The following is a 27787-nucleotide window of genomic DNA, read 5'->3' as shown; positions in this document are numbered from 1 at the left end:
CGCACGTACCGACGCAACTCCCCATACAAATTGATGGGAGAGACAAAATAGTTGCGGAGACAAAGTTGCTCGTGCGCGCTGGCTCTAAGAGCCAGCGCGCAAGAGCAACTTTTGTCTCCGCAACTATTTTGTCTCTCCCGTCATAAACTCTAAGCTTGTAAGAAAGTGCGCGCACGTAGCGACGCTGACGCAACTCCCCATAGACTTGATGGGAGAGACAAAATAGTTGCGGAGACAAAAGTTGCTCTTGCGCGCTAGCTCTAAAAACATACTTTACAATTGAAAGTGTTATTAGAATAATGATTGATGCTTATAATTCAGAGTTAGAGCCAGCGCGCACGAGCAACTTTGTCTCCGCAACTATTTTGTCTCTCCCATCAATTTGTATGGGGAGTTGCGTCGCTACGTGCGCGCACTTTCATACTAGCCCATGGGTGGGAGAGACAAAATAGTTGCGGAGACAAAGTTGCTCGTGCGCGCTGGCTCTTAGAATCTCGCTACAGATTGCCAAACTGACATTTTGAGCGTGTAATTAGTAATTATTTATTTCTAAACGTTTCAAACAGCGATGTTTAGTAACGATCAGAATTTTTTGTATTTTTTTGAACAACTCGGATCTAAAATTGATGGAATGAACAACGAAAGAACAGAAGAACAAAAAATTGTTAACAAATAAATTTCAAAATACTTACTTACTTAACTAAGTTTTTTACATTGATGTTTTGTTTTAAAATCGGATTTGCATGAAGATCTTCTCCGACCATCCGTTTAACTACCAACGAGATGGTCAGAAAAGTATTAGTAGTCTTGCCAAAGATTCCAAATTGTATTGATAGACTGACATACATTTTAATGACGATTTTTTATGATTTTCATGATATTTTAGACTACCTAGCATTTTTGTTGTAAAGATAAGGAATAATAGGCATGCATTATAGGCTATTTGCGTCAAACACAAATAGCAAATATTTAAAATACTTATTTAAATAAAAAAAAATGTTTTCATGTTTACATTTCTGAAGTAATTTAATTACTTAAAAAATAAGTCGCACATATTTTAATCAAGTATATTTCCTTTAATTTTAACTAATAGAGAATTCACAAAGTTCTGGTTCATTTTCCATGTTTAAATTTTAATTATTTTAAAATTAAAATACCTACTCAATTTCATCTGATTAATATCACTTTACAATTAATAAATTCTTAGTTAGTTATTCACCTCTGCACAAGACTAATAATTACTTCTTATATTAAGAGCGCTTATTCAATTTAACGCAAGTCAAAATCTCCGCGATCTATTACGATAGATCGCGGCTTGCGCTATCCTTTTACTAAGAACAGCATAGGTCCACAGGAGAGCGCCGAGCAACATGTCCTCTCTCTGGGAAGGCTCGCTGCCGACTGATTTTAATCGGGTCGCGCGCAGTGTTTTATAGTACTTTAAAAAAAATTGTAGAAAAATAATAGAGGTACCTTAGTTGATTTTTTAAATTTTATCTTATAAGTAATACGTTCTTTTATTGCAATATGTATAAATTATATTCAACTAAGTCAAATATCTTGGTGAAAATAATCATTTTGTCGAGTATAATTTCTAAAAAAATTCACATTGTTCGGATTTTAATTTCGTAAGTTAGGAGTCCAAATTAAAAAAATCTTTTAACTAACTATTTTAATAAGGATTTTTGCAGTTAGTTAAAAAAAATGTGTGTTAGATCTGTCAGCAATTTCAGATATTTTTAGCTTCGAAATTGACACTAAAAGTGAAATCAAGTAATCATCGGCTCAGTTATCTTGATGGTATTCACAAATACTGTATTAATTGAAAAAAACTCTTAACTAACTATATAGACAATAAAATTCCCTAAAATTATTAGTAATTCATATGTTTGTAAGATAAGTGGTTGATGGACAATCTGGTTTGAAAAATCACATATTTGAGCCAAACAGCGCACGGACCGCGTACACGGCCTTAAATAGCTTAAAAAAACTCTTAGGTATCGATTTGGTCCAGTATAATACGAAAGAATGTTATAATATTTTATGAATTCCATATACATAATATATTTACGCTATCGTGATACAATTTTGCCAACATAGTACGATCATAATTATATACGTACATTCAGAATGAGAGAATAATATTTCTTTTTATTATTTTTTTCGAGTGTCTTAACAATTCAATGTTTAAAATCAAATATAAGCGATAAGATTCAACTACCTACGTTTTTACTATTATCGAATAAAATAAATTTACATTAGGTACCTACCTTTAGTTTTATAATATTTTACCAATTAATAATGAATTAATACTTACTTTAATTGATAAATCATTTTCTAACATTAATTGATCTTCGTCATCTAATTGTTCCAAAACTAATAAGCATTGTATATTGCTTTGTAAATAAAAAAAAGTTAAAAAATAGTGCCATGTAACTATTCCATATTCTGCGATATAACGTACTCATAGAGGATGTATGTGTCCCAGCAGTTGAAACGTATATGGGCTGATGATGATGATACTACATAGTGAAGAAATAGACGTACCTATACGGCACGCTCCCGGCTAGAAAAATGTACGTAGTATGTAGTAGTCCAACTTGCAGCACCGAGAAGGTAACCAGGAGATACACTTTTAGATGAAACCGTCCAGCCTGGCCCAGCTCCCGCATAACACCATCCACGTCTACCTCCGTCATTGCTGCTAACAACCGAACCAACAGGGTTCTCACCGAAAACTAACTACTCTTAACAGATAACTAACATCAATTGGTCCAGTAGAAAGCCCGGTCAGGGCCAACCCTGTATCAATGGAGCAGCCGCTTTGATCAGGTTACAATTGTATGCAAGTGCCATTGTTAATGATGTTATGAAATACTTTGGGTGCAGTTAACGTTGATACGCGTTTTTGCTATTTCATTTTACAAGGTAGAGATGGTTTTTTTCTATTTTAAAACTCCTTGTCATTTATCTGCATCAATCTTAACCTTCTTAACAGATGTTTTTTTTTAAGAATGTTTATAATTGGTGCAACCTTAGATACCATAGGGTTTTTAATTTTAAAGGAAAATCTCATTCTAGCTTAGCGTATATAATCTATACTAATATTATAAAGCTGAAGAGTTTGTTTGTTTGTTTGAACGCGCTACTCTTGGGAACTACTGGTCGATTTTAAAAATGCTTTCGGTGTTAGATAGCCCATTTATCGAGAAAGGCTATAGGCTATATTATATCATCACGCTAAGACCAACGCAACGGGAGCGGAGCAATGCGGGTGAAACCGCGAGGCACAGCTAGTTGTAGGATATGCGATTTAGGTGGCGAAAAGATAATATTAAAAAAGAAAGAAAAAGACCTCAATAAACATCAGATGTTTTTATTACATAACGACTTAGTTTATTACTTAACTTATATTTATAAATGATTCTAAGAATGATAACCCAAAACACATAATTAATCTATTTAATTAGGTATCTGTATCGATCAGTTTTCATAATATGTGTAAAAAATGTTATTTCAATGTATGTAATTACTGGACGGGCAAGAAATAGTACCTAGTTATTAATTATTCTTATGTTAAATTAGTAAATTTAACAAATTGCATATTGTTTATCAGTCCCTCATAGGTAAACTACAGCATAGTTTAACTATGCAATTAATTTCTATTGAAAAATTGAGCATTCTTTGTTAAATAATAAACAATTATTTTTATTCATTGAGAGATTCTGAACTTTTAAATTTACAGTGCATTTTTTCTCGTGAAATTTAAATTAATCTTAAAGTTAATGAAGTTCTTATTAATAAAATTGTACATGTTGTGCAAATACATCAAATAGTTGAACAAATGTTTATACAATAGTAATAATTAATTATTTTAAATGCAAATTATTTTAATTATAAATCAATCATAAAATTTAACCTTACTGTAATATTTTTCAGTATACAATTATACATACAACTTGTCAATTAATGTGTTAAACACCTATATAGAATATACATATTCATATTATTCGTCTTTTAGAACATACATTTTTAACGTATTTGCATCTTATAGTAATTAGATTAAATACTTAAAAGCTGAACCAGTTTTCACTCGACGCGGTGTTCTACTAAATGCATGATTAAAATATCATTCACTTTTTTTTAATATTCGAAAACGAAAAAATAATTGAGAAGAACCCCTCGTTTAGAGTTATACCTAATATAACAAAAAGAAACAATAAAACGTAATTCAATAATTTAAATTCGAGGAAATCATTACATAAAATAACAAAATATGATTATTTCTTAAAATAACAACAAAATAGCAGAATTTAAAGTGAACAAAACATTGTAATCAGTGTCATTTTCTATAATTCGTAAGATACTATTTACCTGCATAGTAGGTAATTCACAGTATCTGAGGTGTTTGTTCATATATTTTCAAAGATAATAAGTTTATCCTTATAAAAAATTTCATGGTAATTACTTTAACATTAAAGCGAGTTAATATTACGGTTTATTAACCCCACTCTTTCATTAATTGTTCATAATTGATCAACAACTACAACAATAAATAATATCTAATAATATGCATTTGTTAAAAAATGTTCATTTAAATTTACAGTGAGCAAGTTTATTATTTTCTAAATTTAATGGGAAATGTGCATGTTATAATAGAATAAAAATGATTGTCTTACTAAACGCATAGGTATACATATAGTTCTCTTATATCAATTGCCTCGGTGCTTTTTTACATGGTCGTACTATACAAATATGCCCTAAACACAGTTTTAACATTTTAAACATAGTTCTAACTTCTAAACCTATCTTGTCTCGGTGTTTACCTCTATGGTATTATACAAACAAGTACTAAGGTGCATTGGGGTAATTCCGGCCACGGGGTAAATACGTATATTATGTTAAATTAATACGTAACGTAACGCGATAGATTAAGCTAATGATATCAAACATATACAGGGTTGCTTGTAAAACACCAGCAACCTCGCAGGACAAGATAGCTAACATCATAAGTAACAACATTTGTTCTACGACTTTTGATAATTTGTTAGATTTTATTTTCATACAAAATAAATATTCATTTAATTTTCCGTTTGAATATTATAAACTCTACGCGCATTCCAAAAGTTACGTAAACTAGAAGCAAACGGGAGGGGAAAGGGGTCGCGTCGTCCTTTCGATAATGAATAGAACATAGACTTACAAATGTTAGGAGAGTACAATAAAAGCATAAAAAATCATTTAAAAATAATTTATTGCGTTATGCCAAAAGTCGTAGATCAAATGTTGTTACTTATGATGTTAGCTATCTTGTCCTGCGAGGTTGCTGGTGTTTTACAAGTAACCCTGTATATCTTTATGCCCTTCCGTCACTATACTTACGATAAAGCGATGCTCTAAAGTGGTATCACAATTTCCTGAAATGACCCCTCATCCGAAATTCCCCCAATGATAGTGCATCGCACGTGTAATCCTAAATGAGATCCATACTATCTGCTTGTACACTTCAGGCGAGGTCGGTGACGTCAGTGGCGCTGGAGTCGAGGTCGGCGAAGGAGTCGGGCAGGCGGCGCCCGAGCGTGTCGGGCACCAGCCGCGTCAGGGCTGCGCTGAGCAGGGGCAGAGCGCCCAGCACCGTTGTGGGCACCCACTTGCCGTATACCGCCTGGAGAATTAATAAAAATATTATTTTACATAAAAGTGACTTTTATTTGTGATTGTTAGCTGTTACTTCTTAGACGTTGATGTTTATAGGTTTGCTGGATTTTAAAATTAGCTTTTCTGATACATTTCATGTTATCACATAACATAGGTAGGTACAAGCTTTCTTTTGGAAGCGCTTTCGAATAGGTGGGTCCATACTCCATTCTGACCAAGCTGCTTCACGCAGCATTTGCTTGGTCTTTGCTCGAAGTTAGAAGTGGACCTACCTTTTCGCTTAGGAATGTCTCGAATAGATTTATAAATAAATATATAAAAATTTCAGGACAATTTTCACTCACGGTACGACTTGATTATATACTAAGCTTTCGCTTGTGTTATGGAAACTAGATGGCTCAGAAACAAATTATTAAATTACAATTAAAAATGTTTTATGTATAAGCCTATTATATGGATACACAAATGCTTAGTGTGAAAGACGTTAAAACAATTCAAAATACTGTTACCACAACAATAAAAAAATAAATACGTGTGGCACTCGGGGACTACCGCGGTAAAGCTATTGCATAGCATGCCTTCAAGCCACACCTACGTGCCTGTCGGAGTAAGGAGCGAGAGGTTTTTCGTTACGCAATTTCTGGATTCGGTCTCCGCGCTCAAGGCCCGCAATAGAAGCTATGCAATAGCTTAAAAATACAATAAAAGACATGCTTATAACAAGATTCGACATAAATCCGTATGTTTCAGGTACGCAGAGCAGTAAGTACTGAGCGACGATACTGGCTAGAGTATTAGAATGAAAGGAAAGAAGCCCACCAGCAGCGGCGTCTGCGGCGCGAGGATGGCCCCGAGGCGGCCGCACGTGGAGCAGGCGGCGAGCAGGCGCTGGCGCGCGCGCGTCGGGAACAGCTCCGCCGTGTACACGTACAGCGCGTTCAGCGCCATCGTCGCGCCCGCCTTGCCCAACACGAACAGCAGCGTGCCCGCTGCACCCTCCTCTGCGGACGTGCTATTTGTTAATAGTCTTAATTCTTTCAAGATACTTAAATAAGTTTTACGTCTAAAAAAATCTCTCTTTGTATTATATATTACAGTTTCTACAGCCTCAGTCATTTATATTGTAATGTATACTAGCTAAACTCCGCTCCTGTTGGTTTAAGCGTAATAATATATAGCCTATAAGCCTTCTTCGATACATGGACTATCCAACACCGAAAGAATTTTTCAAATCGGACCAGTAGTTTTTGAGATTAGCGCATTCAAAAAAACAAACTCTTCAGCTTTATAATATTAGTATAGATTACAGTTGTTACAGTCCGTCAAATTAAGCAGATAAAAAAAACGTGTGGCCACAGACGTGTGGCACTCGGGAACTGCCGCGGTAAGCATGCCTTCAAGCCACACCTCCGAGCCCGTCGGAGAGGGGAGCGTGAGGTTTTTTCATTACGGAATTTCTCGATTCAGTCCCCGGGCTCAAGGCCCGCGATAGAAGCTATGCAATAGCTTAAAAAGTCGTTATAACAAACGTACGGTTAGGCAAGCACGGTATAGCGATAAGCGCGACCGCGGTCAAGAGGAACGCGGCCGTGAGCAGCGGGCGCCTGCCCGCGCGGTCCAGCAGCAGCGTGTTGAGCGCCAGCGCGGGCAGCTCGGCCGCCGCCAGCAGCGCGTAGTTGGCGTGCGCCGAGCCGGCCAGCGCGTGCGCGCGCACCGCCAGCCCGTAGAACACGAACACTGCGGACGCCCACCACGCGAAGCACACGCACAGGCGCCGCCGGAGCGCGCTGTACCTGCAATTCAATAAACACATTGTAATATTTCGAAGAGTTACTTAGTTACTCAGTAACCACTTTGAAGTAATTCTTCAACTCCAGATCTAACTACATATATAACTAGCTGTGCCTTGCGGTTTGTACCCGCAATGCTCCACTCCTGTTGGTCTTAGCATGATGATATAATATAGCCTATAGCCTTCCTCGGTAAATGGGCTATCTAACACTGAAATAATTTTTCAAATCGGACCAGTAGTTCCTGCTTTATAATATTAGTATAGAAGTATAGAAAAATTCTCCAAAAACGTCATTTATTATTATGGACACTATCATATTTAAAGTAGAATGAAATGGCAATTTTTAAAGAGCAACCTTTTTACGCGTAATTAAAATGCACTTACTTTATAAAAGCTCTAAACAAGCTTTCTTCTTCGACAACTTGTTCAACTTTCTCAGTTATTTGATCTTTGGACAACATTCGCTCCAGAATATCTTCAGGGATTGCAACTTTATTGACCCTTGCTGCGTTCTTCATAGAACTTACTGCTTCGGTTAATCTTCCTTTGGCCACCAGCCACCGTATACTTTCTGGCAGTAACCATGGGTAGAGGAGGAGTAAGAAGGACGGTGGGTATGCGAATCTGGCCCATGTCCGCCAGTAGCCTGTCAGGTAATCGAGCAGGGCTAACGTAGCTGCTCCAGCCGCTAGTGGAATACCAAGCAGTAAGCTGGCTAAGATCCTTTGTTCAACTCCCAGCCACTCGATCACTGAAATAAAATTGGACGATATAAAATGATATGATATAGAAGCATGATAGCCGGAAAATACGTTGGTTGGTACACTGTTATCTTATGCAGACCAACTCTCTACCAGGAGAATCAGTTTTAATCAGTTTTGTAATCAGGTAAGATGTTAAATATTTTTTTTAACAAAGACCAATGAATGCATGTATCTTAATCCGCTATAATATGTTTGCTTTATTTTTACAAGCTTTTATTTTTCAGTACTGCCCATTTTTTTCGTATTCATTGATATCATAAACAATACACATTAGTAGAAAATAACATACTCAGCACAAAAGCAGCGGGATAGACGCTAGCACCGAACACAGTCTCCAGGAACTCCATGGCGAGGTAGGCGGGGTACGAGCCCACGAACGACTTGCACAGCCCGAGCAAACCCGCGCCTACACCGCTCGTGAGGAGAGCTGCGCGACGACCCCATCTATCAATTAATGTTTTTTGTTAGAATGTTTTTATTTTATGTAGTTGATTATATCATGGAATACTTTTATAAAATAAACACGTAAGTTGCATCGTCTACGCATTTAAAAGTTAAAGGTAAATCTTCATTAATTATACATATTATAACAAAATACTATAACATTAATAATAGTATAATGAATGGGTATTGACCCGAAACTCTTGAAAATGTTAATAATTTTCTGTGATAGACGTATTATTATCTAGGTATCTTAGATTTTGATCAATATCCCTATTTAAATGGCGAGTTTATTACCTGCCAGCACTACATTAAACATTCTATTTTTTTCATATTTTATCTTTTACGTCTTTAAAAATCATATTATTATACCTGTCAGAAACATAACCCATGATGGGCAGCGACACGAGCATGCCCACGTTGTGGATGGTGCCCACCAGAGTGCGCTTCCACTCCTGACACGCCAGACTGAACTGAAATACATTGTTCTTCATTTACAATCAATTTCTTAACCTTGGCCTAATTTGCGAAAAAAATAGAGCAGTGATCAAAATATTTTTTCAGTTTTTTTACGATTACATTGATTGAACAGTTGTATAAATAAAGATTAAAACTAATTGATGCACTATTACCTATCCTAATTTAAAATAAAATAATAATCGTTTCAAATCTGTTGATTTCGACAAAAATAACAAATTATTATTATTCACAATATGACTGACCGGTTGGCTTAGTTGGTAGTGAATTCTGCCTGCCTTCGAAGCTAGAGGTCGTGGTTTCGATTCCCGCCCAGGGCATATATTTGTGTGATGAATATCGATGTTTGCTCTGTGTCTGGGTGTTTAAAGGTGGCGAAAAGCATGTATGGGATCAGATCGTGCCATGTGTGAAAAATGTCCTGAAATATTTATTTTACTAAAAATAGGTCATCAGGAAATGGAAATGCATGGTATTTTGTGTAATAGTGTCCTGCGTTAGGTTTCCCTGAATTAGGAAGTCAGACTCCTTCTTAAACGGATTAGATCCGTTACACAGATATTGTATTTTTAGAAATTCTACACGGGGTTGGGTTAAATATTATTTTGAATTGTAATTAAAAATGTACTGTGATTCCACACAACTACCTAATTGATGTAGACACAAAAATATTAAGTCAAAAGTTACGTCTAACAGTATTATCATTAAAATTACTAATCACTTAGCACCTCACCTCAGAAACAATGCTACTCCTATGCTGATAAACGAATCCATCACAGACAAGCAAAGCTGAACTATTAAAAGATGCCGCGCTACAGCTACCGTCCACCGCTTGAGGTCTCTCGCAGACAGAGTCGGGGTGCAGCGCCCACACGGCCCAGTCGGGCGCCCAGCTTTCTTCCGAAACATCTAGAAGTGTGCTGTTGTCTTCGCACTCTGGAATGTGGCACCTGAAAAAGATATAAGTATAAATTTATCTTTTAGGAAAGAAACAATATTTCTTATAAATAATAGACAAAATACCGTACACAAATCAGCAAAATATATTACTATACCTAGTATCAATAGTACTTATTAATCATAAATTTCGCACTATGCTATGCACTATTAAAAAAAACTCCTATCATATTAAAAAAAAGGAATTCAAAAATACCCAGCTTCAAATAAAAGCGCGCTCAAAATTATAAATCTAGTTCCCGTCCGATTAGAGCCCTTCTGGCCTCCTCCACTCAAGCGACAGCTCAAGCCGAGGTTCGTGGTCCCCGTCAAGGGGGGACGCCCTTGTGCATGTCGCTACCAGGGTGAACCTTCAGTTCACCCCCGCGTCCGCGTTAAAATGTAGAAGCCCTTCTGGCTAACATTGAGAAACACCATACAAAAAAAAAAAAAATAAATAAATAAATCTAGTTATCATCAAAAAAATTCAAAAAAGTGACGGGCTCATTTTTTTATATTTATGCAAATGCTCACGTGACACGTCAATAATTATAATTGATAAGGGTCGGTTTATGGGTTACTTTATAATAACCTGTTTGTTTCCTCAATAATTATAGAATAATCTATAATTAAGTCTACTGTTAAACGCAACTTAATATCGCCATACAAGGTATAGTTTATCTGTGGTCATACGCAAAAATATTGCAATTATATTATATTTTTTTGATAACAAAAGTAGATAGACTAACTTATTATTAAATTATTGTTATTTTCATCTGAGGATCAAACAACGAGCTTTAACAAGTTGCTTGAGCTTGACGTATTGTAAGTATAAAACAGCTTTCAGTTATTTTTAGAGTATTTATTAAAAGCAACGATCAAATATATAGTTATTAATAGTTGATTTAAAAATAAATGTAACGATTTTGTATCGCATGTAAAATAATAAAAAAACTTTATTCGATCGAATTTTGAAAGTTTAAATCGTTTTTAACTTTCAATTTTCACAAAAGCATTATTCAATATGTAATTATATGATTTCTACCGGACACTTCTTTTCAAAAAGATGTAATGGCGTCTCACCATTTAAAAAGCATTTTACAAATACAGCTTCATAGTTAAGCTATCTAGGTGTCTAAAATAATTATCCATGAACATTAGACACAGACAGTATAATCAGTTACATCCTCTGTATCTTGTTTTATCCAGCCGTAACCTAATAATTGCATATAGGACATCCACTGCTTTGCCGCTCAGTCTAGTAACATAGTACTATTATGAGTCAGCGGCGGGTGGGGAGGGGAGGGGAGAGGCGAAGGGAGGGCGGGGGGGGGGGTTTACACGCTTGTTGCCGTCACGTGACTCACTATCACTTTCTCACGGCTATTTTAAAACTGGTAATTAACGTTCCCATCGTAAATAATGCGAATATTTAATTCAGGTTTTTTTTATTGATAAAAACGGATAATTGGTTGTGTTGAGTAGTGTGGTTTATGTGAATTGTCTACACAACCAGGATGAAGTGTTTGCTTTCAGATAGTAGGTACGCTATAAATAAAGTTCTGAAAGCTTGTAAGTTATTTATAATGGTCGTTACAACTCTATTATTAGATCATTTACGAGTTGACGAATGTTTTACTTTAGCTCTACATATTTTATTTATATTCTTTCTAAATATTAATAACTAGTGGTCCGCCCCGGCTTCGCCCGTGGTACATATTTCGCAATAAAAGGTAGCCTATGTCCTTTCTCGGGTATTTATATCTCCATACCAACATGCAAATTGGTTCAGTAGTTTAGGCGTGAATGAGTTGGTAACAGACAGACAGGCAGAGTTACTTTCGCATTTTATAAAACGTAGTAGGTAAGTACACAATACAACAATGAATTATTCTTCTTCTACATATTTTTTAATGTTTCCTACGTGAGATATATATTTATAGCTGTGACAGGTCAAATACCAACCTAAATACTGCCCAAATGTGCTGCTTCAGTGATGCCGGTTCATCAACGTGTATCCCATATTCATAGAGCTTGTATTTGTGTACAACAGATTAAAATGCTATTTTTAAACGAACAGCTTCTGGTTCCCACCGACGCGGTACAACTAGATCTTACATGGATTTTTTAAAATTACGATCTAAAAATAGTTTAAGGTCATGTCTGGAAATAAGTACTTTAAAAATCGACATTTGGAAATTCGTATTATAATGTAATTTTTTCTTTCTCGTGTTACATATTTCACTTTCTATTATAAAAAACTTTTCCTACTTTGATAATATTCATCTATTATATAGGTTTAAATTAGCCCCTAAACTCTGTATAAGCATCCCAATAGCAGAAACAATAAGTTTATAGTCAATGTAATTGTTGTCATTTCTTGATGGAACTATATTTTTATCATAAAATTTAATATAATAGTACTTCATATTATGTCAATACACAGTGTGAACCAAGCCTAAGCTGAAATGTTTGCGTTATTTATAGCATAATGGGAGTTAACTGGTTTCACCGGATATAATAAGAAATTAACGAGTTTGTCAATAAAGCCCTTTATTATACACGATTTACATTTACTCATTAAATTATTATTGTTTACGTATCACTCTGTGACCCTATTTAAGTTATTATACGTATTAAATTTCATAAGTCTATATTTTAATTTGCTTATAGTCACTCATTTTCTTATAACCAATCTAATCTTATTAGTGGGTAACTACTAAAGATAATATTTATATTGAAACTATAATCGAATCAAGTACATATCTTAATATTTAATTTTATAACATTAAAATGTTTAAATAAATATTAATTGACAGAAATTTTAAGACGACAAAATTAAGGCGAGATTGAAGTTCGCCACAGTACAGCGAAGAGCGCAGTTTCCAAAGGCGCCATAATCATTCTTTTTCTATTCTTCAAAAAATCTAATCCATTTTCTATTTAGAATAGCGATGAAAGACAAGCAAGACAATGCGTTAGCAATCACCAGGTGTTTATAACCTGCAGGTGCACCGGTGTTATATTTAGCGACTGACTGAATGCATCAGCTACGCGATTAGTATCTGAATTAACTATTTCTGAACCTTTGTCTATTCTCAGAACTAAGGAACGCTGAACTTTACCGTTCTGCGAACTATTCTTCAACACTTGCACTTTATTCGTCATCATCATCAGTATCTAAATTGGTTTAAAGACTTTATTACTCATTTCAAAATAACCAATGATTCTATTTCTTTTGTTGTAATATATTCATTAGCTTTAATTTATGTTTAGAGTAGGTATCTTATTTATATTGGACGAACCAGTCAAATTAGGTATATATCTTTCATAGATAGGGAAGAAGAAAGAGCGAACTAATAGAATAATAATAATCGAAATTTTACGGTCGACCCAAATGTATGATTGTATAATGTACATACAAATTACAATGTTAAGCATTTGCTTTTAGCACGCGCGTATCCTCGACTAGGGCATGCACCCGGGTTTACCCGGTTCCGAAAAACCCGGGTAAACCCGGGTTTTTTGATGGTCTTGAGAACCGGGTCTGAATAGTATGAAACCCGGTTCTCCCGGTTCCGACCAAAATATGAAAATATAAAGTATTATTTATATTTTGCTGCATTATTTAAACAAATTTATACTATCTGGCAACGTCAGACTCACGTGCATCGCGAATTTTCGTGCCACGCCTCATGCGTGGCTCTGATTGGTTGTCTAACCGTGGGGGGTGAGACTAACGACAGAGAATAAAATAAACGCTAAGGAATAGAAACTGCTATCGCTGATTTTTGACATATTACGGTCATGATATTTTACGGTTATTGGTACTCGGAAAGAAAAAAAATAGAGTACAGTTAATATAAAAATAAGTTTTTTTGCGATTTTCGCCGAGACGGTAAGTTAATCATATAATAACCTTTTACCAAAATTGTAGATCATAAAATTATCCATAAAAAAACTTCAAATACATTTTTATCTAGGAGCCACCGTTTCTACGAAAAATCTATTTTTTCATTCGTTGATCTCAAAAACAAAATTCCAATCACCAGAACGACCGGAAATTTTAATATTTTATTTTTAAGTGTGTTTTTCACAATTTTGTTAAATTGCGAGTGGATGAAAATTTTGTTTGTGTTCGTCTTCGTCGTTGGTAGGGTGAACAAATCCTTTTTCGCAAATTTCGACATTCGCATGGGACTCAAAACCTACAGGGTACTTCTCATGAACACAGAGCCTTTAAATTTGGTAAAAGAAACGCCTTATAACACAGATAAAGGAAAAATGGCTACAAACATAAATTTTAAAGTTTATAAAAAATAGGTTTGTTCGGAGCCCTCGACGGAGCGCGAGTCCGACTCGCACTTTGCCGGTTTTTTGCTTTACAGCTTGCAGTTAATGAATAAGGTTTAAGTTTATATGTGATATTATGATAACAAGGTACTTTTGTAAGACTGATAAATAAATAGAAGTATTGAAATTTTGTTTCTTTATTAATTCAATAAAATAAGACACAAGCCGCGTAAAATAAAAGGCCCATCAGGTACTTTTACAGTTACTTTTGTTTAATTTCGTATTTTTTTCCGAGGTATTATAAAAGAACCGGGTAACCCGGTTCTACCCGGTTCTGAGCTCGATTTGGAACCGGGTTTCAGAAACTTGGAACCGAACTCGGTTCTGCATGCCCTATCCTCGACACACCCGTTTCCGCGCACTTTTCATATATTAAGTAAATAGCGTTAAAGGAATTCTTCTTTTAATAATAATTTGTCTTTGTTATGTTCCAATTGGAATTATTTGGAAAATCCAAAAGTGCACGACTTATAATGCTCATTTAATTATGAAATATAAAAAAAAATATATATAGATATACAGTCTTGTAGTTTTCGTTTTTTATTAATTGCAATTAAACGACACTGAATTAATTAATCATTCGCATTCAGTGACCTACAATCGTCGATTAGAATATTTAAAAAAAAATTTAACTCAAATGATGGATTTTTTCACAAGTTATAGTGTTTTCAGGTTTCACACATGACGGACAGGAAAATTTTTTGACCTGTTTCGGTGTGTTTTTCCAATTCTATTGAAGTAAATCAATTTTTAAAAAGTATGGGATTAATCTCCATTAAATTATCTCGACAATAGTATGCAAAATATCTTGATTCCGTGAACTAACAAGGCTATAATAATAAGAATAGCTGCAAAAATGAGGCGTAAAAAATTTTTCGATCGTAAAGCACTCTCTGATGCTTCGCATCGTCGTGCAATATTTCAGTTTTAAATAGATATTAACTAAAGTCGTGAGTTAAGTCATTTAAAGGAGTCGATTAATCTTATCCGAAGAAATTTTTATGTTAAAAACATGCAACGTACAGTACTCCAAAATTAATAATGCGCATGCAAATTTTCGCTGATTGTCGTATTTCCAAAATGTATTTCATTCACAGATTTAATTTGACTAAACAAATTTTACTAAATTATGCATGAAGAAAATGCATTTAACCACTGTATAAGGTAAAGGCTCCTAATACGGCGGTAGTCAAAATCGCTTCCTAATACGGTGGTATTTCTATTTTCGTGTTTTATTCCTGTTTTATTAATTTTAAGTACACCAAAACGTAAACTATTTATTCCAAATTTATTACTCCATGACTTAACTAACGTTTGCAAGTATAGCACATAGACAACACAACAAGATCAATCAATCTGTGTAACGGCATCGACATGAGAGGTGTTTCCATACAAACGCGAAACAACAAAAGTAAGTACACTAATATTTATAAACTAAGTTTTTCGTATTAATAAGCCGTTCAAGTTTGTATATGTATTGTTTATTACATTTTCCTACTATTACACTCACTATTTAAATAGCTTGTTTCATATTTGTAAGTCATTTTCTACCCAAAAAATAATAAATAAAATACCGCCGTAATACGACACAAATTTTATAGATTAATCCTAAGACGGTGGCATAACTCCGAAATAGGAAAAATACTGGGCATGTTTAATTGTTTATAACTTTCATTTTATTTACTTATTGTATTAATTCCAAGATTAGTTGAAATAATTATTAATCTGATAAATTAGAAGACATATTCTGCGGTATGTGTTCTTAATTAGAAATCCAGTTAAATATGAAAACGGTTGAGTACAAAATGTTTGTTTCTTAGAAGGGGTAAAAATTGGAAGGTGTATTTTAATGTATCACAAATCATTTATTTTGTATAACTGTTGATTTGAGTTTTACACATCTGAGCCAAAAAACTGTTATCATTTGATTAAGCATTTACATTCTCTTGTTTATCGAATTTTTGATGGGTCAGAATTAGGATTATTAACAACACGAGTAGTTTTCCTATTACGGTGGTAGATATTTCCAGGTAACTCTGTATTAGGTTATATGATCTCCTATTACGGCCCTAATATAATAGAACTTAAAATTACCAGATTTAGGGTTGCGTAAATAAATAAGAAGTTTTGTGTCTTTTTTTATGGATTCTTATTTGATATGCGTGTTTTTTTTTCGATAAAACTAAAAGCATAAATGAAACACATTAAAAGTGAATCAACGTAATCAAACCAATGGTCAATGAATAAAAAACTTACAATTTACTTTACTAATGCATTCCTATTATTTAACAAAATATATTATTTGTACGGAACTTCAATGAATATAATTTCTGACCCTCCGTATTCGGAGCCGCCTATCGCAGTATTAGGCTCTGACCAAAATTATACCTCCGTATTAGGGAAAATCGACCTGACTATTTAAATATTTTTTTAAAATAAGAAATATCATGAAAATAAACATAGACTCAACAGCAATACAAAATTTAAGTTCCACTTTTAACGATAAAGTGGTTTGGCACCTTTAGAAAGACTTACAAATGCTTATTTTTGATACTTACTTTCAAATGTTGCGAAATACCTCCGTATTAGGTGCCTTTACCTTAATATATCGTCTTCGGACGCTCCGGGAATATGACAGTTACCGAACTGTGACGAAAATTTCTATGCGCATTATCACTTTTGGAGTACTCTACTTCCTAATATTTTTTTTCTTAGAAAATTTTTACATTATTTAATATGTGACTTTGATCGTGAAACACCGCACAGTCATATCTCAATACAAAATCGTATAAAAAAGAATGGCCTGTCTCTTTAATGACCACCAATTGATATTAAACTGGTATCACAGAACAAGTTTGTAAATTACCATATTTAACGTTTTGCATCACGTGATGATAATAGTATCCCACAATACATTCACCAAATAAACAAAAACTAAAGGAACGTGTACTGTACATTTTAATATAAAATCAATTAATCGGTCAAAATTCAACGTGATTTTTAAATATTTTGATCGTCGAGTAGATGTATTTATTAATCTTATTCTTCAAATACCATGGTAACAAATAATTATGACTGAAATCATTATTAAATTACAGAATTAACTTCCTAAGAAATTTATTTTCTGAATTTACACCAGCAACATTCAAGCAAGGTCTGTCTAAAATAATACCCTCTACCTATTTCTCCTATTATGCTCTGGTTGGTCTTAATATCTTTCATTGTATATGTACTCCTCAGTGTGACATATTGCATTCATGCCATAGCAACAGTTTAGTTTGCTGCAACATCGTCCGCGATCACTACTTTTACGAATTTGACTAGCAATATCTGTAGCAGCAGCAGCTATAGGTACCAGAGAGCGTAACTATATCGGAAACACTTCTATTGTTTCGGACTTGAGCTAGTCAATTTAAAAGAAAATATTGCACCTCCTTGAGCATGAGCTTGAAAAGGGCAAACCAAAAATAACACGGGTCTTTTTTATATAATAGTATCAAAGGCTAAGAAGCCTTGTTCCGGGTTTAACAACAGTAGAGCTTTTGTTATTTGTCGTTGTAAAGAGACACTAGTTTTCTTCATTAAGCACTACTATTTTCCCCAGTTCATTATAAATGATAATATCATTGTGTATAACACACGATTTCTATTTTATAAATAATCTGTGTAAAAATCACGTTTTGGTAAGACGGAATATCACAAATCTTAAACGTTGTATGTAAATAAACACTTATACACCAATAATATAATGGAATTATGAATGGTATGCTAAGTAAATAAGAAAACTACAAATTGGTAGCTATGAACTTAGTATTACGGTTCATCGATTTATCATTATTTCGGCGCAGGCTTCGCGTAAGGTCAACCGCTCACTGTGTTGACGGAATATTCCAAAGGAAAACGCACGTGGTGTTTGTTATTACATAATTTTGCGTATTTTATTATAAAATATTCAAATTTATTTACGGTATATCTTCGAAAAAACGATTTTATCTGTTTTTATTTTTAAAACTTGTTATGTGTGTTTTTTTTTTTCAAAAATAAACAAAGGACACGCTTCGAAATTAGAACCACCTTCTTTTTTCGGTCATTCAACGTAGCGGCACAGGTAGCGTGTTATGTACCTACATATAAGATTAGAGGATGCATGGGGCCACCCAAGAAGCTGCACCTGTTAGGAATTGCGACATCGCGCACACCTGCGCTTCCAGAGAGTGTTGCGGCAATCATCGCCACCGCGACGCTGCAGCTACCCCGCCAAGGAGGACGAGCACTCTTAGTTCTAACATCGAACGGGAGGGACGTAGGTTAAGTTAGGAGTAATTTATTATGTAATTTTTTTTTACAATAAATAATTTAAAGTAAATTTCGGTTTTTTTTGCGCCTTCGCGGGCCGGTCGATATAATTGGCGCAGTCTTGTGGATGATCCTCGAGAGCCGTCTCTCGGAACGCGAAACTACAAGCATCGAGAATTGCCATTCCATCGGAGGGACGACGACGGGGACCAAGAACCTACATCTATTGGCCGCCGCAACGCGAAGGGTATCCGAACATTGATACTGCAAGAAAGGCCGAAATGAAAATCCTGTAAGTACACTAATTCTCTTAGTGACTTGCCATTCCTAGATTTGTAAGTTTTCCTAGATTACCCATTCACGGGAACCGAGGAACTGTAGCGCGTAGGTTTAAAATATTAATTCATCGCGAATTAATTTTCGAATTTTACAAAATCAAATTGTAAAATTCAAATATAGATATTAGGTTGATAAAAGATTAATAAGTTTAAATATTAATTAATTACGAATTAATTAATTTTCAAATTTTGCGAATTAATTCATTTCATAATTCAGATATATTAATTAGGTAAAGATTATTATTTTTTTATATTAGTTTAACGAAGTTAATAAATTAAATTAAATTTAATATATTTTATATTATAAGTATAGGAAATTAATCTAAAATGTCAGATTTGGATAAAATTTTTAATGCACTTAGGCTTTTGCCAGAATTCGATGGTAATGTTAACGTTTTAACAAGATTTATACATTTAAGTGACCAATTGGCTGAGGAATTTATAGAAAAAGATCCCGGAAATACTTTAAAAACTGCCGCGTTATGTAATGGTATTTTAAATAAAATCACTGGGCCTGCAGCCCGAGTTATTAATGCAAACGGTATACCTACTACTTGGCACGGTATCAAAAGCGTATTAGTTAATAACTTTTCTGACCATAGAGATGAGACCGCCCTTTATAACGATTTAGCCTTATTAACGCAAGGTCGTAGCTCTCCTCAAGAGTTTTACGAAAAATGTCAACATCTTTTTAGTACTATAATGACGTATATAGCATTACATGAAACAGTCGTTACTACTCGTGAGGCAAAAAGGGACCTGTATCAAAAATTAACACTACAGGCTTTCCTACGTGGCCTACGAGATCCGTTAGGCTCACGTATACGTTGCATGCGCCCCGCAACCATTGAAAAAGCATTAGAATACGTGAATGAAGAACAAAGCACTTTATACCTTCAACAACGTAATGAAACTTTTGATAGGAAACCCCACGTACCCTTTAGAATGCCGTACTCGAATGAACCGTTTTATAGACATAATGATTTTAGTGAACCTATCTCTTCTAAACTACAGCCTTTACATTCGTTCAGACCGCAATTTAAGCCACCAAATTTTAATCGAAATTTTAATCAACCACAGGGACCAGCACGTCCTACTCGTACTATGCAAATTTTCCGCGCTGCACCCCCTAACTATAACCCGCAGAGCAATACGTTCAGATTACAGCCTAAACATCCCGCGCAACCGAAACCGCATCCTATGAGTGGCGTTAGCCATTACGTTACAAAGACTTTACCACCAACACCTTTTGCACGCGCTCATAATTGGTCAAAATTTGGTAATCCACCCCCGAGTAATTACTTTAAGACTAGGGAGATGAATCATAATGAATATATAGATAACGAAGAATATTACTGTACCGATTTATATCCTTATGAGGATAACTATTATAATAATGAATATTACTGTACGGAATATGAACCTTATGTACATTACGAACAGACAGACGCACCTGAAAATTCTGATGAAACGTGTGACGTACGTTCAGAACACGATCAGGATTTTCAGAATCCACCAAAATTAGAAAAACCAAAATAGAATTAAATCTACACACGCAACGTCAACTTCCTTATATTCAAATTCATAATCCTCCACTTAAATTGTTAATTGATACTGGAGCTAACCAATCTTTTCTTAGCCCTGATGCAGTACAGAGATATTTTCCTGACGTTACTCTTAATTATGACCCCTTTGAAGTAAGTAATGTTCATGCTGTAACTCGTAGTAATTATTCTATAACATTACCTAGTTTTCCTGAATTTAATGACCCTGACGATATTACATTTTTCGTTTATAAATTTCACAATTATTTCGACGGCTTAATAGGTTCAGATTTGTTAGATAAATGGGAAGCATCAATTAATTATAAAACTAAAACTTTAAATACTTGCAATGCTACGAATCGGTTATTAGTATATGACTCACGGAACGCTAATCTTTATGAGGACGTCATACCCGCAGGAAGTAGTAAATTAGTTAGATTACCTATAGATGTTGAGAATGGAGACGCTATTATACCGGAACAAATTATATGTAATTGTCATATTTCTGAATGTTTAACGAAGGCGAAAAGCAATCGCGCTATCGTGGAAATTTCTAATCCAACCCGTAATGACGTAATTTTTTCAATGGATCGACCAGTATGTGCCGAGGTTTATAATAACGAGTGCACGCGCACCAAACGTTCGTCCGACCGTGTGAAACAGGTATTATCTCGCTTGCGTACTGATCACTTAAATAATGAGGAACGTTTAAATTTAGAGTCATTATGTTCACAGTATGCGGATGTATTTTATATAGAAGGAGAAACCTTAACATTTACGAATAAAATTAAGCATTCTATTAGAACTAAGGATGAAATACCGGTTTATACGAAAAGTTATCGCTATCCATTTATTCATAGACAGGAAGTACAGAATCAGATAAGTAAGATGTTAGAACAGGGTATTATTAGACCATCAGATTCAGCATGGAGCTCTCCTATTTGGGTGGTACCTAAAAAGGCAGATGCATCCGGCAAAGTTAAATGGCGTTTAGTTGTTGATTTTAGAAAGTTAAATGAGAAAACTTTGGATGACAAATATCCGATTCCTAATATTACAGATGTCTTACATAAATTGGGTAACTGTCAATACTTCACAACGTTAGATTTAGCAAGTGGGTTTTATCAAGTAGAAATGAACCCAGCTGACATTCCAAAAACCGCTTTTAGTGTAGAACATGGTCATTTTGAATTCTTAAGAATGCCCATGGGTCTAAAGAATAGTCCGTCTACTTTTCAAAGAGTAATGGATAATGTACTGAGAGAATTGCAAAATTCTATTTGCCTAGTCTACCTAGATGATATAATAGTATTTAGCACTTCTTTACAGGAGCATATCATTAATCTTGGGAAAGTGTTTCAGAAATTGCGTGAATCCAACTTTAAAATACAAATGGATAAATCGGAATTTCTTAAACTCGAAACCGCGTATCTAGGTCACATTATTAGCAAAGATGGGATAAAACCTAACCCAGATAAGATATCTGCCATCCAAAAGTATCCCCTTCCGAAAACTCCAACCGATATTAAACGATTTCTAGGTCTATTAGGTTATTATCGGAAATTCATACCAGATTTCGCTAAAATCACGAAGCCCATGACACAATGCTTAAAAAAGGGTTCAAAGATAACATTTTCTAAAGATTACATTGAATGTTTCGATAGGTGTAAAACATTATTAATGAACGATCCAATTCTCCAGTATCCTGATTTCAATAAAGAATTTATTCTTACGACTGATGCGTCGAATTTAGCCATCGGTGCTGTACTCTCGCAAGGCCCCGTTGGTTCCGATAAACCAATTGCGTACGCTTCACGTACACTTAATAGTAGCGAAATTAATTATAGTACGATTGAGAAGGAATTATTAGCAATTGTCTGGGCAACGAAATATTTCCGTCCTTACCTTTTTGGCCGCAAGTTTAAAATTATAACTGATCATAGGCCCCTTCAATGGGTCATGAATTTAAAGGAACCTAATTCCCGTCTCACACGTTGGAGGCTCAAACTTAGCGAATACGATTACACCGTAATTTATAAGCAGGGAAAGCAAAATTGTAACGCCGATGCTTTATCGCGTATTCAAATTAACAATGAGGAAACAGATTCTTTAGCGGTTAATCCAACAGAAACAACACCTTCGTTAATAAGAAGAAGTTCAGATACAATTACTGTTAATTCAAATTCAAGTACGATTACTGCACATTCGAAATCAAGTACTCTTACAGCAAATTCCGACACCGTCACAGTTCATACTGACGCGGAGAACCCAATTCTAGATATACCTATAACAGATCACCCGTTGAATAAATTTAAGAGACAGATAGTTATTACTTTAATAGATAGAGTACCGAGTAAGCCTATAATTTCAAAACCTTTTGAAAATCATACTAAGATAGATATTAATGTTAACAAAGCGAATATTGATAGCGAAATAGTTTCACTAATTAAAAAATATGTAGATCCTAAGATAAAAACTGCAATTCTAGTTCATCCCCCTGATGCTATGTGTACTATAGTTCCAATAATACAGAGTAATTTTAAAAGTTCATGTATGGATTTAGTTCTTACAAAATTAGAATTGCAAAATGTCAAAGATTACTTTAAGCAACAGGAAATAATACGAAATTATCATGAAGGCAAAACTAACCATCGCGGAATTAACGAAACTCATTTATCTTTATCTAGGAAATACTTTTGGCCTAAAATGAAGGAAGCAGTAACTAAATATATTAATGAGTGTAGCATATGTGGTCAAGGGAAATATGATAGAATTCCAGTAAATCCAAAATTTCGAATCGTAGTTCCTCCTACAAAACCTTTTGAAATAGTACATCTCGATTTACTTAGTATTGATTCTCAGAAATATCTCACTATAATAGATGCATTCTCTAAGTATGCTCAAGCATATTGTTTAAAGGACGCAACCGCAATAAGCGTAGTTCAGGCTCTTTTGACGTTTGGTACACATCATGGCTTACCTATGACTGTCGTAACGGATCGAGGTCCTGAGTTCACGAACCAAATATTCAGTGAATTTGTAAGGCTTCATAGAATAAATCACCATAAGTTATTAGCTCATGCACCTAACGAAAATGGTATGGTAGAACGGCTTCACTCAACTTTATTAGAACACATACGTTTACTAAAACTTGAACGACGTGGTGAATTAATCATTAACTTAATGCCGTATGCTGTTCTTGCCTATAATAGTTCGATCCACAGTTTTACGAAGTGCAGGCCTCTTGACATTATAACCGGTCATTTAGATCCCCGCGATCCTGTAGATATCGATCTATCAGAAAATGTCTTACAGCAATATATGCAAGAACATCGCGATAGTATGCAAAAAGTATTCAAAATTATTAATGAATCGTCTTTGGAACGCCGTACTCAAATTACAGAAAACATTAATAGGAACCGCGAACCCGAAATACAGTATTATCCAGATCAACAAATTTTTGTAAGAAATCCTAGGGCTAGTCGACAAAAGACCGCACCGCGTTTTACGCACGATACTGTACTGGCTGATTTACCTATTCATATCTATACTAAGAAGAAATATGGCGCTGTTGCTAAATCTAGGCTTAAGAGGGTACCTAAATTGTTACAGAATCCTTCCTCTGATCCTGTGCCAGATTCAAGCAGAAGATCCCACCCTGACTAGCTTGGATGACGGACCTGGTATATTACCATTTAATATTGGAACTGCTAGAATTGTCACTCATTATCATTCATTTTTGCAAATTATTAATTTAAAGGATATTCGTGATAGTATAACCATAGTAAAGGATCAATTAAATTCATTAACGCCTAATTTGCACGATAAATTATTTTCGCTTTATAATTCACATATTGAACACTTGCATTATAAGATTATTAAATTGTCAAATCAGTTGGAAACTTTTGAACCCAATCGCATAAAGAGAGGTCTCATAGATGGTTTAGGTTCAGTTATAAAAAGTATTTCTGGTAATCTAGACTATACAGATGCAATTAAATATGATACCGCAATTAAATTATTACAAAATAATGAGAATAAATTGGTCACAGAAATGAATAATCATATAAGCCTCAGTAAAGATTGGATAGAACAACAATCTGATATTTTAAACAACTTAATTAAAAATCAGGAAAAAATTGAAATAGCTATAAATGATTTAAAGGCCAATAATTTAAACGTTACTCTATACATAGATTTAATTCAACGCGTAGCGATTTTATCAGATAATATAGATGATATATCTGAAGAATTACATAGATTAGAAAATTTATTAGGTTTTATTCGTGCGAAAAGTACGCATCATCTTATGTTCAATTCAAATTCTCTAAAAGAAATGCTAAATAAATTACACAAATTTTATGGCAAAGAGCAAATCCCTCAAGTTAATTATAGAGAATATTTTGATTTAGTTAAACTAGGCTATTATTATAGTAATAGGAATATAGTTATAGTTTTTATGTTCCCGGTTGTCCTTCCTGCTACCTTTGAATTATTTAAATTATCCATAGTTCCTAATAAAGATAGTAAAGTCCTAATTCCACCCTATCCTTTTGTGGCAATTCACAACGAGGATTTTATGTACATGGAGGCAGAATGCCCGAAGTCTGGCCTAGGGTATCTATGTGAGGACAAGCTGAACCATCATCGATCCAAAAATGACTGCGTGTATCACCTTATTACCACGCAACGAGTCGTCGCATCTTGTCTCTTCACGCCTGTGGAGCTCGGAGCGCCCGCACTAGAAAAATTAGACGACGCCCACTACGTCATCAGTTTCCCCAAGCCATCAAAAATCCACTTATCATGCTCGCAAGATCAATATGACGTCATTAAAGGAAGCTACTTAGCCACAATACCCAAAAACTGCATTCTTCAAACGGAGGCTTTCAAGATAGTCAATCGAGAAGACCATATCAAAGGACAGATAATGAAAATTGCAAACCTGCCAGATTCCAGCCAATATAATACAGATGAAGAAGTTCTGAAGTTGAATTCGATAAATTTGGATAAATTACACGCTAGTTACAGAGCTATATCAATGGAAATGCCTATCAGTACTAACAACGGATACGAGATTCTCTATATGCAGCCTTCCATAATACCGATATATGTTATATTAATAACGAGTGCAGTTGCCCTAGTGACATGGTACGTCGTACGGAGACTGCGTACATCAAAGCCTATTACTACGAGTGTTCATGGTAATCAAAAAGAAGAAATAGAACATCAATCGGCGGAGGGTGAAATTTCAGCGATATTAACGAGCCTTGCCCGCCAATAATCGCTGAACTTCAGGAGGGAGGTGTTATGTACCTACATATAAGATTAGAGGATGCATGGGGCCACCCAAGAAGCTGCACCTGTTAGGAATTGCGACATCGCGCACACCTGCGCTTCCAGAGAGTGTTGCGGCAATCATCGCCACCGCGACGCTGCAGCTACCCCGCCAAGGAGGACGAGCACTCTTAGTTCTAACATCGAACGGGAGGGACGTAGGTTAAGTTAGGAGTAATTTATTATGTAATTTTTTTTTACAATAAATAATTTAAAGTAAATTTCGGTTTTTTTTGCGCCTTCGCGGGCCGGTCGATATAATTAGCGCCTAGCGGGCATGTATTTGTTTTGAATTTGTGTTAACGTAGATATTTGTTTACAAACAAACAAATAAAATAGGTGTTGATTTATTAATTGCTACTGGAATTGATGCGATACTGCGGTTGTGGTCACCGAGGTTTTATCTATACACGTTTAGAAACAATATATACCACAGATGTTATACAATCAAATAACGACGTAAATAATAAATAAATTATTTTGAGTTTCTCTGAAATTATTGTCAATCAAAAAGTAGGTAACTATCATTTGAAAATTAATTATTAAAATATGCATATTATAAAATAATATTTCATTTATAGTTCCTTATTAATACTGTGTCTTAAATAAGGAATATTTATTTTATTTTGTTATTATATATATGTACAAGGACATTTACATAATAAAAATAATTTAAATAATTTTATATAGGTAGGTAGTAGTCTTATAAAAATAATATTACAATCACCCGAGATATTCTAAAACATAATATTATATTGGTTTCTGTAGGGCAGGAATGCTGACGTGACTATTATTTAGTAGGTTTGATCAATTATATTATAAAAATATTATTATAAGTCAATATTATTATGTAATTCTGAGATTTACCATGGACCAATGTACCTCCTCAATGTTCTATGGCTTTATATTATATACCCATAAATCACAATTTAATCACTCCTTATTAGACACGAAGGTTTATTTCTACGAGTATAAATTGATATTTTTATTTCATACAAGCTAATAAGCTGAATAAAGTTTCAAATGAAAATGTCCTATAATTCGTATTTAACAAGCTAACCCTTACCTAACCAGTCTTCAATCTACGCCTTCAGTTATAATAATACTACTATTACTAGTAGTGTCTAGAAATTAGGTCCTTGGGAGGAATTGTCTCCTTATTCTACACAGCTTAATACGTACCTATTTTCCATATAAAATGTCGCTCCATAATTCTTTCCATTTCAGTAACAAAAAACATAAATTTTATACCTTAACAAAATTATAGAAAAAAAGTGTACCTTTAAAGCTTATTGTTAAACTTAAAATATCATTTACTGACTTACTGACTCGCAAAACCTGCTTCAGATTTACTTACTGTTATTTTAACTGCATTTTAACTATACGCTGAATAACGGCTGTTTAAAATAACCTATATCCAATCAGCTGAGTACAATGTTAAATCAGTTGGTTGTAATTGGGTAAAGTCAAGATTACTTCCTCGATTCATTAGTATAAAGTATCGACTGATTTGCGCATGAGCGTACATAACAGCTGTAGAGTCAATTAAAAATGTATGAAAATCAAAACGTGATAATATAGAGTCTTGAAAATATTAAATCAAATATCTTGCTTTAACAGTTAGATATTGTTAACGTTCGATTAACACAAAATAATCCCATTTGTTTTCCAAATGCAGTTAACCGCTAGGAATTTTAGAAATAGCAACATTAAACGATCTAACTATTGTAATTCGTGTGACAAAAAAACAATCAATCATTTTTTTGCACGAAAAACGGTTAACAGTCATCACTGTTTCAATTCATTGTTTATTTTTTTATAATTTTATCTGTGCCTATAATTAGAACGTTT

The 27787-nt window shown here is 34.4% G+C and overlaps 2 protein-coding genes across 2 annotated transcripts in view; one reads left to right on the top strand and one right to left on the bottom strand.

The window, feature by feature from the left end:
* Nucleotides 1–5260: 5260 nt before the first annotated feature.
* Nucleotides 5261–27787, bottom strand: part of LOC123696613 (solute carrier family 22 member 6-like) — a 29831-nt gene continuing 7304 nt past the window's right edge. Inside the window, exons 2-8 of the mRNA XM_045642922.1 lie at nt 9866–10082; nt 9028–9128; nt 8504–8658; nt 7835–8201; nt 7192–7451; nt 6478–6659; nt 5261–5665 (exon numbers count right to left, since the gene is read on the bottom strand). Of these exons, the coding sequence (XP_045498878.1) occupies nt 5507–5665; nt 6478–6659; nt 7192–7451; nt 7835–8201; nt 8504–8658; nt 9028–9128; nt 9866–10082 (1441 nt within the window). The 3' untranslated portion in view covers nt 5261–5506. The remainder of the gene's footprint in view (nt 5666–6477; nt 6660–7191; nt 7452–7834; nt 8202–8503; nt 8659–9027; nt 9129–9865; nt 10083–27787) is intronic.
* LOC123696612 lies at nt 18531–26157 on the top strand. The gene is made up of 2 exons (XM_045642920.1): nt 18531–19009; nt 24212–26157. Exons 1-2 carry the CDS (start codon nt 18999–19001, stop codon nt 25881–25883), a joined length of 1683 nt encoding a protein of 560 aa, XP_045498876.1. The 5' UTR covers nt 18531–18998; the 3' UTR covers nt 25884–26157.

This window comes from Colias croceus, chromosome 13, assembly GCF_905220415.1.
Source record: "Colias croceus chromosome 13, ilColCroc2.1".
Lineage (NCBI taxonomy): Eukaryota > Metazoa > Arthropoda > Insecta > Lepidoptera > Pieridae > Colias > Colias croceus.
The sequence above is the reverse complement of the archived record's forward strand: the minus strand, read 5'-3'. Positions and strand labels throughout refer to the sequence as shown.